The sequence below is a fragment of the Dasypus novemcinctus genome, chromosome 9 (genome assembly GCF_030445035.2).
Source record: "Dasypus novemcinctus isolate mDasNov1 chromosome 9, mDasNov1.1.hap2, whole genome shotgun sequence".
Taxonomy (NCBI): domain Eukaryota; kingdom Metazoa; phylum Chordata; class Mammalia; order Cingulata; family Dasypodidae; genus Dasypus; species Dasypus novemcinctus.
Genome location: NC_080681.1, coordinates 111,113,738 through 111,131,199, shown reverse-complemented (window position 1 = coordinate 111,131,199; position 17,462 = coordinate 111,113,738). Strand labels below are relative to the sequence as shown.

General features: G+C 45.3%; 1 protein-coding gene across 1 annotated transcript in view; it reads right to left on the bottom strand.

Annotated features, from left to right (window-relative positions):
- Positions 1-1,553: 1,553 nt before the first annotated feature.
- Positions 1,554-17,462, bottom strand: part of CNR2 (cannabinoid receptor 2) — a 28,082-nt gene continuing 12,173 nt past the window's right edge. Inside the window, exon 2 of the mRNA XM_004465402.4 lies at positions 1,554-4,777. Within this exon, the coding sequence (XP_004465459.1) occupies positions 3,650-4,732 (1,083 nt within the window). The 5' untranslated portion in view covers positions 4,733-4,777 and the 3' untranslated portion in view covers positions 1,554-3,649. The remainder of the gene's footprint in view (positions 4,778-17,462) is intronic.

Sequence of the window (17,462 nt, the reverse complement as noted above, 5' to 3'; positions counted from 1 at the left end):
GCGCCCCCTGGCGCTCAAAACGGAGAAAGACAAAAGGTGGCGTTGGGAGCGCAGGGCCAGTGGAAAAACGGCAACTTTCAGAAAGGAATTAACTGCAGGGTAAAATCATGGAAATAGGACAGGCCTGGGTGTGTGCAGAGAGCTAAGGGTGGTCCATTTTGCTGCAGCAAAATGACTGAAGTTAGATCACGGGTGAAGAGTTGGGAACCATAGAGGGCTTTCAAGCTGTAGTGTGGACAGCCAGGGGTACCAGGTGGAAGGGCATTGTAATAGCCCGAGCAGAAATAACGAGGTAGAGCGATGATGGGAGGAAGCGCTATGAGCGGGGATGAGGGAGAAAAGTGGGTGCTGAAAGAGGAAGGCAGGTGTGACTATTTTTCCTTTCTATTATCTCCTGAACTTACTTTGGGTGTTCTGAGGTGACTTCAAAGATCTAATTGGAGAGATGTCTATGGAAGAACATTTTTAAAGGAACAGGGCCAGAAAATAATTGAGAACCGAGAGGTTCGAGGAGTATCTGGGTGAATCTTGTCCATCAGGGAGGTCCCTAAGTCCTTTACAATTCACATGTCACGTGGGTCAAACAGGAGGCAAGACTGTCATGTGTGGGAAGTGTGCAACTCAGTAGTCTGACGTCCGCCGTAACATAATCAGCCTCCACATATCAGTGAAAGAACTGCAGCATGTCAGAATCGGAAGGGACCTTGGCAATCCTCGGCGCCATCCCCTTCCCTGCCCCTCCCATTTTACAGAGGAGGAAACTGAGGCTCAGAGAGGGGGAAAGAATTGCCCAAGATCACACAGCAAGTTTGGGTCAGAGGTGGGACCAGAACCCAGGTCTCTAGATGCAGAATCTATGTCTCTCTCCACACCACTTCTCTCCTGCACCTAGTTGCTGGGTAAGGTGAGATGTCCTATTGCCAGAACTTAGTGTTTCCTCATTCTGGGAATGATAAAGAAACAGTGGTTGTTGCTGACTGAACTGTTATTTTCTTTGTTTTCTGTGTTTTGAGTCAGTGGTTTTTCCTCTGCCAGGTTATGTTGAAATATGACCCAGAAAGCTTAAAACAAAAAAACCCAACCATGCGTGTCTTCTTGAGATTGGAGCGAATGATTGGTATCTGATGTTACAAAACCCACCTTGGGGAAGATAAAATCAAACACGATGACATTCATTTCTCCTTATGCCCATAACCAAAATGTAAAGCTGCAGGGGCAGGTGAGAGGCATTGCAGTAGAGTGCTCCGAACAGGAAGTTAGAAAACCCAGGTTTCTTGCCATGGACACCACCTCACTGGGTCTCCTTGAGCAAGCCTCATCCATTCTCTGGGCCTGTTTTGCCATCCAAGAAATGAGGGCAGTTCTTGATGATGTCCAGGGTCCTTTCCCCCACGTCTGGCTCTCTTCCCCTCCATAAACTCTGCTTCTCTACTTAAAGTGTGACTGCAAAAGGAGAGAGGTAGAAAATATGCAAGAGAGAGTACGTAATTAAATGATTTTCAAAATCTAGTTTTATTCACTCAAATATTTACTGAGTACCAATTTGTGCCAGGAACTTGGGCATTTTCGTTGCTAAAATGAGAGGAGACCCTACTAAGAATACACGGAGATATAATAATAATAATACATGAATTTTCAAATTCACTTTTAAAAATTGAGGCATTTCTTTGCTTTCCAAAAAGAAAGAATAAAATAAAATGTGATTTTCAATAATGGAGTGCACGGTCAGCTTTTCAGAAACAGTTCCATTCCACAAGTATTGACCAGGACCTTAAGGGACCTTAAGGACCACCCCTTGCTGAACTCTGGGATCCAGAGGTGAACAGAAGCTCATCATCTTGTGGCAAAAGACAAGCTAGAGACTGCTGGTTAACACAGTCCTTGATACGGGATTGATAAAGGGGTAGCGTTTGTCTTCTGGGGCATAAAATGAAGCATATTAGAAACGATGAGGAGTTAAGCTTGCAGAGACCCAATGATGCAGAGAACTAATATTATTCTGGATGACCAATATTCAAATAGAATTTAACTGAACTAGTCGAAAGGGCTTAATGGTTAAGAGGGCAGGTTTTGAAATCAAACAGATCTGGGTTGGAAACTCAAGCTTTAATACTTAACAGTGTGACTTGAGCAGATGACTTTATTCTTTGAGGTTTCCTCAGCCATAAAATGAAGACCCTTCTTCATCAGGTTATTGTGAAAACCAAGTGAGATAAGGCATTTAAAAGCACTCAGCCCAGTGCCAGGCATATAATAAAGGCTCAGTAAAAGCTAGTTGCCATATATCACCAAAACACTATAGTAGGTTCTACCCTGTCTGAAGTTGCATGCCCCAAAGAATCCCTATCATGTGACTCTGTTGATGTCCTTCATTGTACCTCATGTAATTATCTTCTTATTTACTAATTTACATTGTCACTTGTTCTCTCCCTACTAGAATGTAGACTGTAAGCGACATGAGACAGGGGCAGAGTCTCATTTATAAGTGGACATCCAAGACCTAGAACAGAGCTGGCACAAACTTGTGAGATGGATGGATGAGTGAATGAATAGTGGAGGCCTTATCTCGTATGTATTAAATGAACGTGTTTACTTAATATCTTTCTTTTAATCAGTCTGTGGTCCCAAGTGATTGCACTAGAATTCCTCTGCAATCTGTCATCAATAGCAATTAAGCCCCACTGGTAGGAACCCAGACTCCCTGATATGTAAAATATGAGAATAATAAAAGAATGAGGCTGTATTCTTGCCACATCTGGGAGGAGATAATGGACAGGGGCTGTCAGCCCTGGGCCTCCTATACAGAAAGGGAATTCCCGCCGCTGCCACCACCACGTGCTCTGCTTATTACATGTTCTGGAGATATGAAGTGAGAGGAGACTGGGAACAAGGGGGCTTATAAAATCGTCATGAATATCTTCCTTTTGGGGTTACATGAGACTGCGACACTGTCTGCTCCAGTGGCCACCAAGCATGACTCCAAAGATTATATGTCCCAAGTGACTCCAGCCTCCTCCATGTTCCCCAGGGACCAGGGCTGGAAATGGAGATTAGCAGGTTGACCTAATAGAATAGCAAGATGCCCTGAGCTGGAGGCTTGTCAGTTTCTTTTGAAATAGGTGGATTCACAGTCTCATCACATCCCAGTTCCTGGTCCTCAATGGGCAAGGGTGACCTGATGGCGGGGGCCTGAGGCACCTGCTTTCATAGCTCCCAAGCCAAGGAGTCCTCATAATTAAACAGAAACCAGGGACTGGCTGGCCACCCCACCAGAAACCCTGAGTTTCCAGGAGGAATGTCCTTTCTTTTCTCAGATTTCCTCTGCATCCCTCGCTGCCAGGCCCAAAGGCTCCTTCTCACTTCTATGGTCACTGGAAAATGAAGACACTAAGCCATCTCAGTAGGGAAGGTTTTCCTGCCCTGACATGGACTGAGCCGTCCCAGGCCTTCTGTGCCCACCAACTTCGGTCATCCAGCAGACCTAGTGTGAAGAGCACCATCACGTCACCCTCCAGAGGTCAGTCCCAGCACCCAGCTGCCAGGCCCCAGGGGCTGCTTCAGGAAAGCTGAGAGGGTCAAGGTGGCTCTCTCCTCCAGGGAATGAAATGATGTCTGACTTGGGTTGTTTGAAAATGGGAAAGAGGCCTCATCAAAGATCAGAGATGTACAGACTTTTAGACTCCGGCCCCTGGATGATTTTCACATCAGCCTCTGTCTCGGTGAACGAAGACCTCAGAGCCTCTTCTTTTCCCTCGTGCCCAAGGCCCGGCAGGCACTTCTTCCAGCGGGCCAGGCAGTGGTGGGCAGAGGAGCGGATCTCCCCACTACGCAGGGCATAGATGACAGGGTTGACCAGGGAGTTGACAAGGCAGAGCATAGAGCAGAAGGCGAAGGCCTTCTTGACCTGGTCACTTAGTGTGGTGGCCAGGCTGTAGACCATGAGGGCCAGTACCGGGGACCAGCATGTGAGGAGCACAGCGAGCACCACCCCCAGCGTCTTGGCCAACCTCACGTCCAGCCTCATCCGGGCCAGCCCTGGCACCTGCCTGTCCTGGTGCTCAGCCAAGCTGGCTACGTGTTGATGGGCCTTCCAGAGGACGTGCCCGTAGGTGGAGATGATGCCAGAGAAGAGCAAGGCAATGAACAGGAGCCAGCCCAGCAGGTAATCATTGGGGATCAGTGGGAAAAGCTCAGAGCAGGGCCTGGGACAGCAGGTCCATCCCATGAGGGGCAGGTAGGAAACCAGTGCTGAGAGGACCCACATGACAGCCAGGGTCACCAGTGCCCTGCCGTGGGTGAGTAGAGCTTTGTATGCTGGTGGGTGGCGCAGGCAGAGGTAGCGGTCGACGGCGGTCAGCAGCAGGCTGCCCACAGAGGCTGTGAATGCCATGGTCACACTGCCAATCTTCAGCAGGAAGACAGCCTTGGAATCCACACCATGGAAGACGTGGAAGTTTACAAAACTGCAGGCAAAGACCACACTGGCCAGGAAGTCGGCCCCAGCCAAACTGCCAATGAACAAGTAGGAGGGCTTCCTGCGGAGACTGCGGGAGGACAGGATCAGGTGGAGTACGACCAGATTCTCTAGAGCGCTTAGTAGGCCCAGAAAGGTGCACAGCACTGCCACAGCTATCTTTTGGGGGCTGTCGAGAATCATGTAATCCTTCATGGGGTTGAAATCCAAGCCATCTTTGGAGCCATTGGCTGCCTCCATCACCGAGCATTTCTCCATGGGGCGGGCCCCTCAGCTTCTCCTGCTCCTTCCAAGAAGGCTTTGCTGCAGTATGAGAAGAGGAAAGGGAGTTGTCTGCAATCAGCACAATAAAGACCTCACACAATGACTGGCTCTAGCCAAACCTTTTACCTGTGGATGGATCGTATGTTAAAATATCAATTTCTATGTTGGTCCTCTGTATTTTGCCCTTTCTTCATTCAAGCGGGGAGTCGGGTCTGTATTGGTTGTGGCAGGGGAAGTATGAGGGAATATAAGAAGCAGAAGTGCAAGTGTTTTGGCCTTTTGTTTTCCAAAAGAGTAAAGATTCCCCAAAATCAAGAGGAAATCAAAGCCAAGAAGAAATGAGCTCCAGAGTGAAAAGCTCAAGCGCTTTTTTGGTATTAGTTTTTTCCTTCTGTTTTGTTTTGTCCATTTTGGTAAGTAAGGTGCTGAAGTTTTAGCAATGATTTGGGGATGGAAGGTGAGTTTGTGGCTTCACACCAAATGGTAGAGTTGTCAGATAAAATATAGAAGTATAGTTAAATTTGAATGTTAGATAAACAATAAATAAGTTTTTAGTATAAATATGCTCCAAGTATTGAAACACACATAGACACACACCCGGGGCCCCCAAAATTGCATGGGACATTTTAAGCAAGCTCAAAATTTCCTATTCAGGTCTCACAGTTTTCCCATATAAAAAGGTCCATGACGCTGACAACAACAGAAGCGGACAAAGAAGAACACGCAGCAGATAGACACAGAGAACAGACAACTGGGGTGGGGAGGGGGGAAGGGGAGAGAAATAAAATAAATAAGTAAATCTTTAAAAAATAAAAAATAAAAAAAAAATAAAAATAAAAAGGCCCATGGAATCTGAGCTCACAATGCAAAGTTACAAAATGCCTAAGGAACCATGAGCAAGAGTTAGCAGAAATATCAGACAATAGAATTAGACTTCCAAGAATTTCATATAATATAATTCTTCATATCATATGACATAATATCTAAGGCATATATTTTATCATATTAATATGATTAAACCATAAGGAATTGAAAATATTAGAAGAGAATGAGAGACTGGGCAGATTTTTAAAAAATCAAGTAGAATTTCTGGAAATGAAAAATAAAGTGATGGGAAAAGTAAATTCTTAAGGGATGGACTAAAGGCCGAATAGATCAGTCAAAAAACATTAATCTGGAAGGTAGATCTGGAGAAATATCTGAAAATGCAGTGCAAGAAGGTAGAGATGGAAAATGTGAAAGATAGGTAAGAGATATGAAGGGTTGAATGAAAAGGTTTAAGATACATCTAATTGGAGATCCAGAAGGGAAGAATAGAGAGAATTGGTGGTGGGCATTGGGGAGGTGATTTTCAAAGAGATAATAGTGGAGAACTTTCCAGAATTAATGAGAGATGTGACTCCTCAGTTTCAGAAATCACAGTGAATCCCAAGCAGAATTCTAAAAGACAAACTAAATCCACATTCACATGTATCATAACAAAAATCCAGAACACCAAGACAAAGAAAAACTTTGAAGAGGAGAGAAAAGACAAATTGCCTGCAAAAGAATCATTATTAAATTTAAAGCAGTTTTCCCAAAAGCGATAATAAAAACTAGAAGACAGAGAAAAAGCCATCAGTCTAGAGTTTTACACCTAGCGAAACTGTCACTCAAGAATGAGGACAAGGGGAGCCAGTGTAGCTCAGTGGTTGAGTGCCTGCTTCCCACAAGTGAGGTTCCAGGTTCAATCCCTGATAAGTCCTAAAGAAAAAAAAAGAAGAATGAGGGCAAAATTAAAAATTGTCAAACATATACAAAGAGAATTGTCCACTAAGAGATTTTCACTAAAAGACCATCTAAAGGATATGCCTTCAGAAGAAGGAAATTCAACCTAGAAGGAAGAACAGAAAGGCAACAAGGAATGGTAAGCAAATTAGTTGGTAAATATATAAGTAAATAAAAACAAATGGGAAAGCGGATTTGGCCCAATGGATAGGGTGTCCACCTACCACATGGGAGGTCCAAGGTTCAAACCCAGGGCCCCCTGACACGTGTGGTGAGCTGGCCCATGCACAGTGCTGATGTGCGCAAGGAGTGCCCTACCACACAGGGGTGTCCCCCATGTAGGGGAGCTCCATGCGCAAGGAATGTGCCCCGTAGGAGAGCTGCCCAGTGTGAAAACAGTGTAGCCTGCCCAGGAATGGCAATTAACAAGCTTTATCTAATAGTTATATATGAAACTTTGCACTCAATAATTGGAGAATACATATTACTTTCAAGCAAATTTGAACATTTACATAAACTATGTCCTAAGTGAAAAGTAAATTTTAACAAATTTCAAATGATCTGTAGCACATGAACTATGAAGTCTCATCACAATGCAATTTATTTAGAAATCAAGAACTTAAAAGACATGATTAACAAACTCCATAGGCATGAAAACTTTAAACACACTGCTGAATAATTCATGGGTTAAAAAAATAATAAAGGGGAAATGGATGTGGTTCAAGTGGTTGGGATCCTGTCTGCCATATGGAGGCCCCAGGTTCAATTCCTGGAGCCTACTGGTGAAGGCAAGCTGGCCTGAGCTGATGACCCGCGCCGCGGAAACCTGGCACAGCAAGATGACGCAACAAAGGGAGATGCGGAGAAGAGACAGTGAGAGACACAGTCTATCAGGGAGCTGAGGTGGCTCAAGTGATAGAGTGCCTTTCTCCAATGTTAGAGGTCCCAGGATTGGTTCCTGGTGCCTCCTAAAGAGAAGATGAGAAGAGTAGACAAGCAGACACAGAAGAACACACAGTGAATGGACACAGTGAGCCCAGGTGGCAAGAGGGGAGAGAAAAATTTTTTAAAGATAAAATAAATATATCTTTAAAAAAATCATAAAGGAAATTAGGAAATACTTAGAACTGAATGATTATGAAGTTACAACATTTTAAAATTTGTGGCTGCAACTAAGTGGTACTGAAAGGGAAATTTTTAGTCCTAAATGCTGTAAAAGAAAAAAACCATGAATGAGCTAAACATCTAACTTGTGAAATTAGAAAAAGAGCAACATCATATATCCGAAGAAGGTAAATGATAAAAGTTTTAAAAAAAGAAATTAATGACATGAGCAAAGAATCGAGAATAGAATGAACTAACGAAGTTGAAAGCTAGTTCTTTGAAAAGAACTAATAAAATAGACAAATCTCAGGCAAAATTCCTTAAGAGAAAAGGAGAAGAACCACAAGTGAAAAATATCAAGTATGAAAGAGAAATGGTCAATAATCTTTTGAAAAGATGCTTAGCCTCAATAGCAGACGGAGAAACACCGGTTAAATGCAAGTTTTACTCCCATCCGATTTAAAAAACAAGTCTGACAATACAGTGTATTGGAGGTGTGGAGCAATGATAACTCTTGGCACTGCTGATGAAGGTGCAAATTGGGGATACCACTTTGGAGAACAGTTTTGCAAAATCTAGTGAGGATGAAGATGTGCCTGCCACTCTCGGATGCATCTTTTCCACTCCTGGGAATACACCCCAGAGGAACTCTTGCACGTGCACCCAGGGAGTCATGTACAACATGTACAAGAAGGTGCATGTCAGCATTTTGAAATAGCAAACAAATAGGAAATACTAATGTCATTCAGCAGGAAAATGGATATATTGTAGTATATGCACACGAAGGAATACTCTGAAGCAGTGAAAAAAATCAACTAGAACTATATGAATCAGTAAATACAAATTGTAAAAAAAAAATGTTGAGCCAAAACCCTCATCCCTTAGGAAACTTTCGAGGATTTTTGAAGTAGTTAAGGGAGAAGAGAACTTTGCAGCTGGTAAAAGAGGATATGAGAGAAATAAGAAGGAAAGCAGGATTTTCCCCCGGACTAGACTAGAACACAGTGCCTTACCTGATGAGAAGATGTTGTGTTGGTTTGGAGCTGTATGTATCCCAGAAAAACATGTCTTAAACTTAATCCATTCCTGTGGGTGTGAACTCATTGTGAGCAGGACCTTTCGATGGGGTTACATTCAGTAAAAGTGTGACCCAACCCATTCAGGATGGGTCTTAATCCTATTCCTTTACGAGCGGAATGATATTTAGACAGAGAGAGGAAGGCGCAGAGGGAGTAGCCAGAGGCTGAACATCAGTGGAAACCAGAAGAGAAAGGAGAGGCTAGGAGATGTCACCATGTACCTTGCCATGTGACACACTAAGGGCCAAGAGTCGCCAGCAGCTTACCCCAGAATGCCACAGTATTCAGGGAGAAAGCACTGCCCTGATGTTGCCTTGATTTGGACTTTTTCCTGACCTCAAAACTGTGAGCAAATATGTTCCCATTCTTTAAGCCAAACAATTACATAGTATTCTTTTTTTTTTTTTTTTTTTTTTTTAAGATTTATTTTTATTTATTTAATTCCCCTCCCCTCCCCTGGTTGTCTGTTTTCTGTGTCTTTTTGCTGCGTCTTGTTTCTTTGTCCGCTTCTGTTGTCGTCAGCGGCACGGGAAGTGTGGGCGGCGCCATTCCTCGGCAGGCTGCTCCCTCCTTCGCGCTGGGCGGCTCTCCTTATGGGCGCACTCCTTGCGTGTGGGGCTCCCCTACGCGGGGGACACCCCTGTGTAGCACAGCACTCCTTGCGCGCATCAGCGCTGCGCATGGGCCAGCTCCACACGGGTCAAGGAGGCCCGGGGCTTGAACTGCGGACCTCCCATGTGGTAGACGGACGCCCTAACCACTGGGCCAAAGTCCGTTTCCCTACATAGTATTCTTGAGGAGTCAAAGGAAACTAAAACAAATGTGCACTTCAATATTGACATTTGTTGTATGTACTTTTTTTTTTTTAAAGATTTATTTTTATTTATTTAATTCCCCTCCCCTCCCCGGGTTGTCTGTTCTCTGTTTCTTTTTGCTGCGTCTTGTTTCTTTGTCCGCTTCTGTTGTCGTCAGCGGCACGGGAAGTGTGGGCCGCGCCATTCCTCGGCAGGCTGCTCCCTCCTTCGCGCTGGGCGGCTCTCCTTATGGGCGCACTCCTTGCGCGTGGGGCTCCCCTACGCGGGGGACACCTCTGTGTGGCAGGGCACTCCTTGTACGCATCAGCACTGCGCATGGGCCAGCTCCACACGGGTCAAGGAGGCCCGGGGTTTGAACCGTGGACCTCCCATGTGGTAGACGGACGCCCTAACCACTGGGCCAAAGTCCGTTTCCCGTGTTGTATGTAATTTTAAAAACATTTTTTCCCAAAACATTAAAACACTTAAGTAATTACTATTGAAAAATTGAAAAGTTCCATATATACCTGCAAATGTGACTAGCCTGAATTGAGATGTACTGCACATGCGAAACAATGGATTTTAAAGACAGCTTGGAATAAAAGAATGCAAAGCATCTCATTAATAATTTATAATTGATTACAAAGTAAAATGATACTATTTTGGGTCTATTGGGTTAAATAAAATATATGCCTGAAAACTGATATCAGTTTATCAACTGATGAATGGATAAATAAAATGTGGGACAGGGAAGTGGACTAGGCCCAGTGGTTAGGGCATCCATCTACCACATGGGAGGTCCACGGTTCAAACCCCGGGCCTCCTTGACCCTTGTGGAGCTGGCCCATGCGCAGTGCTGATGCGCGCAAGGAGTGCCGTGCCACGCAGGGGTGTCCCCCGCGTAGGGGAGCCCCACGCGCAAGGAGTGCGCCCTGTAAGGAGAGCCGCCCAGCGCAAAAAAGCGCAGCCTGCCCAGGTGTGGTACCACACACACAGACAGAGAGCTGACGAAACACAGATTCCCGTGCCGCTGACAACAGCAGAAGCTGACAAAAAGAAGAACATGCAGCAGAGAACAGACAACTGGGGCGGGGAGAAAGGGAGAGAAATAAATAAAATAAATCTTAAAAAAAAAAAAAGAGGGACAGCCAAGCAAATGTATTAAAAATAAAATACAAAAAAATAAATTTCACCGGTTTCTTTTTTTTGAAATACCAGGCCTGGGATTGAAGCCAGTACCCCATATGTAGGAAGCTGGCACTCAACCACTGAGCCACATAGGCTCCCCTGAGTTGCTTTTTCTATTTGTTTGCTATTTGTTTTTTCCATCCCTAGGAGGCCCCAGGAACTGAACCTGGGACCTCCCCTATGGGAAGCAGATGCTCAACCACTTGAACCACCTCCGCTCCCGTTTCTTTTTATTTATTTCTTTTTTAATGTGGCTGCTGGAAATTTTAAAATGACAAATGTGACTTACATTATATCTCTGTGGGAAAGTGCTAGCCCAGATCGATGGTCTGTATACTTGTGGGCAGCCAGATGGGAACACATCCGCAGCCGCCATCCATCCTCCTGAGCTGGGTGGCTCATCAATCCCAAACTGTTCTCTCCTTTCCAACCTCCACTCCTTTGACCCCGGGGTCCTTGCTCTAACTTAGCCTCCTTCTTGATCTCCCTTCAGGGCTCATCTCCTAATCCTGAGTCCCGAGTCACAAACCATGCTCCAGGCTTTCCTCTGCATATGTTGGAGCCTTCTCTGCAGTAGTCTTTCTTCCAACTCGATTAATAACCCCATTAACCAACGTTTGTATGGAGTTTAAATTCTATTATACAAAAGAATTTTCACAGCCACAGTCTAATTTAATCCACACAACCCTAAGATACGAGAATGATGGTTGTTATTGTTTCATATATAATATAAGACCAGAGAGGTTAAACTACTTGGCTGAGGCCACACAACTGAAAAGATTGACCTTCTCAAGGTCCAGGGCTGAGCCTTCATTATATCTGGATCTGATACCTTTGCACAGTGCTTGATCCGTAGCAGGTACTTAAAAACTAACTGAATGAAACCCATTCGAATGGCCAGGAGCTGTCTCAAATGGAATGGACCCAAGGGAAGGGAAGGAAGCAGATGGCCTAGGTTCAAATCTCAGCCAGGTGGCCTTGTTCAAGATACCTAATGCTTTGATTTCCTCATTTGTAAAATGGGATTTTTGCGAGGATTTAAAATAAATAATTCTTGGAAGTCCTTATTGTTATGGCTGCTATTATTATTGTTAAAATTATTATTATAATAAGGGTCATCTTCAAATAGGGATAATTTCCTAGTTAGGAGGTTTGTCATGAGACAATAAGAGCTCAATAAATGGTAGCCCTTATTATAATCCCATGGTTTTTAAATTTTTAAGAGAGCAGACACTTTTTACAATTTATGAACCCTTATTTATAAAATGGGTAAAATCTGAGTTCATGTTACCTGTGTGTCCAAGGAACACATATTGAAAACCTTTGGTCTAACCCAACTCCGTCATAGTACCATCAAGAAAACAGACCAAAGTTGGGAAAGTAATTTGCCGGTCAGCCAACAAATTAGTGGCAGGCCTGGGACTAGATCCCACATCCCCTGAGTCATAAGACAAAACCCTTGCTCTGTATGCACAAAGGAGACCCTGTCCAGAGACGCTGGAAAGGGGCATCTCCCAAACCTTTGCTCAGTGTTGCTAAACTACCACCTGAGCTGAGACAGAAAATAGTTCCAGTGGAGCTCTTGACTCTGGTCACAAGTAAGTGACAGATGGTAAAAGTTTCTCTCAGCTCCCACACCCCCACCCAGCCACCTCTGGAAGCTTCAACCAGAGGTGTTGGAGATAAGGTACGCTCCCATCCCATGTTTCCCTCGCTCTCCAGTCAGGGAATGGCTCACCCCATGTAGAGTCCAGCCTAGAAAAGGAATTCTGGGCAGTGGGATTTACATTTGTGCCCCGCCTATGCCTGGCTTGACCACCAACAAGGTGGGCAAGAGAGGAAATGCAGACATTTGGATGGCTGTCTTAACAAGACATCTGATTACAACACAATATACAGAACAGGAAACCCAGCTCCCTATCTTTCCTCTGGACAGATGACAGGACACCTGACTTCTAGACTGCACCTTCCTCCAGGGCAAAGACTGGGTCTTAATTGTCACTGAATGCCCAGGACGGAGAGAGGCTCAATGTTTGCTGAACGGAACAGTGGTTCCAGTTCCACTTCTGCCATAACTTGTCATGTGACTTTGGGCAAGTCCCTTCAATTTTCAGAGCCTCTTTTCTCATCTGTGAAATGTTAATAACAACACCTGTCCCATTCTTCTTGGGAAGACCAAAGGGGTTGGCCTCCCACGGGTTTTAATGAGGTATATCAATTCTCATGAAGTGTTTATAAGACTTTATATCTGTGCACTTTTTAGGGGAAATGAAAAGGGTTTATATTTTCTATCAGTGTTACAGTGGAGTTCCAGATATTAAGAACCACTGATGCCATGCAAAAACATTTTATAACCTAACACTGTACAAGTGTAAGATTAAAGAGAACCAAGGGAAACAGATGTGGCTCAATCAACTGGGCTCCCGTCTACCATATAGGAGGTCCAGGGTTCGATGCCCAGGGCCTCCTGGTGAGGGCAAGCTGGCCCACACGGTGAGGTGGCCCACGTGGAGTGCTGGCCCATGTGTGGGAATGCCACCCCATGTGGGAAAAGCTGCCCTGCGCAGGAATGCTGGTTGACACGGAGAGCTGGTGCAGCAAGATGATGCAACAAGAGACACAGGAGAGAAAATAAGAAGATGTAGCAGAACAGGGGTGCTGAGGTGGCACAAGAGAATAATCATCTCTCTCCCACTCTGGAAGTTCCCAGGATTGGTTCCCGGGGATGCCTAATGAGAATACAAGCAAACACAGAAGAACACACAGTGAATGGACACAGAGAGCAGACAACAGGGGGAATGGGGTGGGGGAGAAATAAATAAAAATAAATATTAAAAAAAAAGAGAACCAAACATGGTGGAAAGTTTTGGTAGAGGAAGGAGGCGATGGTAGCACAACACTATATAATTCAATAAGGATAAATCCTGAATTGCATATCCTTGGGAGTGGTTGAGATAGAAACTTTTATGCTGTATATAAGTTACCACAATTAAAAGAGAGAGAGAGAGAGAGAGACTAAAGAGACAATGACAGGGAAATGGATGTGGATCTAGCAATTGGGCTTCCACTTACCATATAGGAGGTCCAGGGTTCGATGCCCAGGGCCTCCTGATGAAGGTAAGCTGGCCCATGTGGTGAGCTGGCCCATATGGAGTGCTGGCCTGCATAGAGTGCTGGCCTGCGCAGAGTACTGCCCTGCACAGGAGTGCTCTCCTGCGCAGGAGTCTGCCCCATGCAGGATGGCCCACATGGAGAGCTGGTGCAGCAAGATGATGCAACAAAAAGAGACACAGAGGAAAGAGAATAAGAGACACAGCAGATCAGGGAGCTGAGATGGCATAAGAGAAGGATTGCCTCTCTCCCACTTCAGGAGGTCCCAGGATTGGTTCCAGGAGCTGCCTAATGAGAATACAAGCAGACACAGAAGAACACACAGCAGGTGGACACAGAGAGCAGACAACTGGGGGCTGGGGGTAGGGGGGATAAATAAATCTTTAAAAAAAGAGAGAGACAACAACAAATAAATGCAATACATGATCCTGGACTGGAAGGACAAATAGAGGACAAAATGCCTCAAAGAACATTGTTAGGACAACTGATAAAATTGGAATATGAACTGTGTGCTGTATATCAAAGTTAGAATTCTTGAACTTTATAGCTATACTTAAGGTGGTTACATAAATGAGTGTCTTTGTTCTTAGGAAATGCACATGGAAGGGTTAGGTGTTAGAGGAACATGATGTATGCAATCTATACTCAAATATTTAGAAAAGACAGATAGTTGATAGGTAGGTAGAATAACAAATGTACCAAAAGGCTGATAGATGGTAAATCTGGGTAACTGGTTTGAAGTTCTATTTATAGTTTCTGTATTATTCTTACAACTTTCCTGTACATTTGAAGCTATTTTTTTAAAAAAAGTTAGAGAGAGAATAAAAGAGCCCACTTAAAAAACTACCGAAGCCCAGAGCCCACCTGACAACCTCCACAGGAAGAGTCTCAGAGCTGGGGTTGGCGTCCAGAGGCCACAGCCTGCAGGGATCTGGCTCAAGCTGAGTGTCTGGGGAGGGCATCTTGAGGGTCCAGGAAAAAGGTGTGCCCCAGGGAGTGGGGTTCATTGTTTAAGTTTTAATCCATGATAGAAAATGTTACTTAAAAACACAATTTGAGGTGGCATCCGCCTACCACATGGGAGGTCCGCGGTTCAAACCCCGGGCCTCCTTGACCCGTGTGCAGCTGGCCCATGTGCAGCGCTGATATGCGTGGGGGAGTGCCCTGCCACGCAGGGGTGTCCCCGCGTGGGGGAGCCCCACGCGCAGGGAGTGCGCCCTGTAGGGAGAGCCACCCAGCAGGAAGGAGGGTGCAGCCTGCCCAAGGATGGCGCCGCCCACACGGAGAGCTGACACAATAGGATGATGCAACAAAAAGAAACACAGATTCCCGTGCCGCTGACAACAACAGAAGTGGACAAAGAAGACGCAGCACAAAGACAGAGAAAGACAACCAGGGTGGGGGGGGGGGGGGAAGGGGAGAGAAATAAATAAAACTTTAAAAAACAAAACACAATTGAGCATCTTGTTTTAGAAAATTAAAATATAATGATCAAATTTAATTTGGTAAATAATTCTTTGGCACAAAGAGATTTCCCCCAGATTCGACTTTGTAAAGTGTGTTGTTTGCTTTTTGAGAGCCACACCATAACAGCAAACTGAACGAAGAAACCAAGTAAAGCTTATTAAAATGATTGTCACAGATGCGCTATTTGCTATTTCAAAGAACACTGAGTTCATTCATTTACTGAATTCACTTTATTCCTTAGTGTATTTCCTTAGGTAGAATGACATGTAATACTCAACACCTATCATGAATAGTGGTTTCCTCTCGAGGCAGGTTAGTACAGGGGAAAGAGGAGAAGACGAGTCATAGGGGGGACCCAGCAGAGGACATGGCCTTGAGACCCCACCCGAAACCCCCTGAGGGAAGGCTGCGGCTAAGAACGAAGCCAGGAAGACCCCGCTGAGACCCTGGCCACGAGGTCCCGTTAGGAACTCTTCCTGGGGTCAAGGGGAGGCCCCAGATAACTCCACACAGGCCTCCCCGTTCGTCCCAGACACCCCGAGCAAAAGGCCTCATGGTTGGTCCCCTGAGAGCTGACAGGTGGGACAACCAATCAGAAACAGCGAACCGCTGGGGCTCCTCCCCCAGCGTTAGGGAACAGGAGGCGGGAGTAATGATTACAGCAGCCCCTCAGCCCCCAGTGCTCTCGCTTTGCCAGGAGCAGGCTGCGTCCACCTCTTGGGTGTGTACTTCTTTCCTTTTCTCTGTTTCTCAATAAACTCTTTTTACTGGCCTGATTAAACTGGCGAGTTTTAAAATTCTTCAAGAACCTAGTGGAATCCAGTATCCCCGGACTTCCCTCTTCCAGTATAATTAGGGACCAATGAACACTTAGAACATGGGAAAACTTCTGTTTTAATTACATAACCATAATCACGTCTTAGATCCTGGCATCATCAATGCAGAAAAAAACACTTTTTCAAGAGAGGGCAGCGTATTAGTAGCATTGAAAGGAAAATATGGTAAATCTAATGGTTGTCAGCGTTGGAGAGCAGGGGTGACAGTGTGAAGTGAGAGGCCGCAGCCCAGATGGCCCCGAGGCTGCTGCTGTGTTAAAGTCTCCCGTGGAGCTGGAGGCGCTGCGAGAGGCAGGATGACCCTTGGGCCGTGGCCACTGACCTGCAGTGGGAAGCTGAGCTTGGAGGCCAGGAGCCTCGCTGTTTTTCCCCAAGCCTGGGACGGGGAGACCTGGCTTCCAGGCCCCTGTCGTGCCACTGAGTAACTTCGGGGAAGTCCCTTCTCCTCTCTGGACGTTCCTTTTCTCATCTTTAAAGCAGGTGGCCTGGGTGGCTTCTGAGGTCTCCTCCAAGAGACTTGCCCTGTGGGACTCCAGTGTCGCGGGCTTTACCACCAGACCTCCCTGGATTCAAGTCCAGCTTCTGCAACTTAGGGGCTCTGTGACCTTGGACAAGTTACCTGTTAACTGGAGAAATACTACCCATATCACACTGTTGTGCACATTAAGTGACAGAAGTTAACTAAGTTCAAGGCTCCTGCCTTATATTCTATACCTAATAAAAGGCAGGAAATGCTCACCAGAGTTGGTTTACAGGATTCTTAAAGGATTCTGAGCTTGGGTCTTAACTGACCTTCTTCTGAGAACAGGTAGAAAGATTCCCACTCACAGCTGAAGCTTTACTACCATTAAAGCCAAACCATCACAGTTGTCTGACCTGCCTGAAGAGCGTATGACTGACAGACCAAGGGACGCTCTTGACCCACTCCCCAGCCAGCTGGGCCCTTGGAGCTGTGTCCAGACATAGGAAGGGCGTCATGGGGCCTTTTTCCACATTTTTTCCTGTTGTCCCCTCTGTGCTTGATAGCACTTGGTTGCAGTTGCAAGAAAGTTTTTTGGAGTTCTGGGCTGTAGGACTTTGTCTAAATCTTAGCTGTTTTTAATAGGTCTGACATCAAAAGTCACCTCCAGGAAGCGTTCTCTGATCTCTCACCTGTCAGTTGGATGAAACTCAGTGAGCGCTACAGCATGATCGCTGTCCACACTGCATTATTTGTGACCATTCCTTATCTTGCTTCCTAGACTATGAACTTCTATCTTGAAAGTGGACTCTGAGACCTGATTATCTTTGTATGATGATCAAAGATTTGACCCCCACAAAAAAACTGTTTCCAGCATGAAACTATGCCCACTGTAGAGTTTCAGTGAAATTCTTTTGA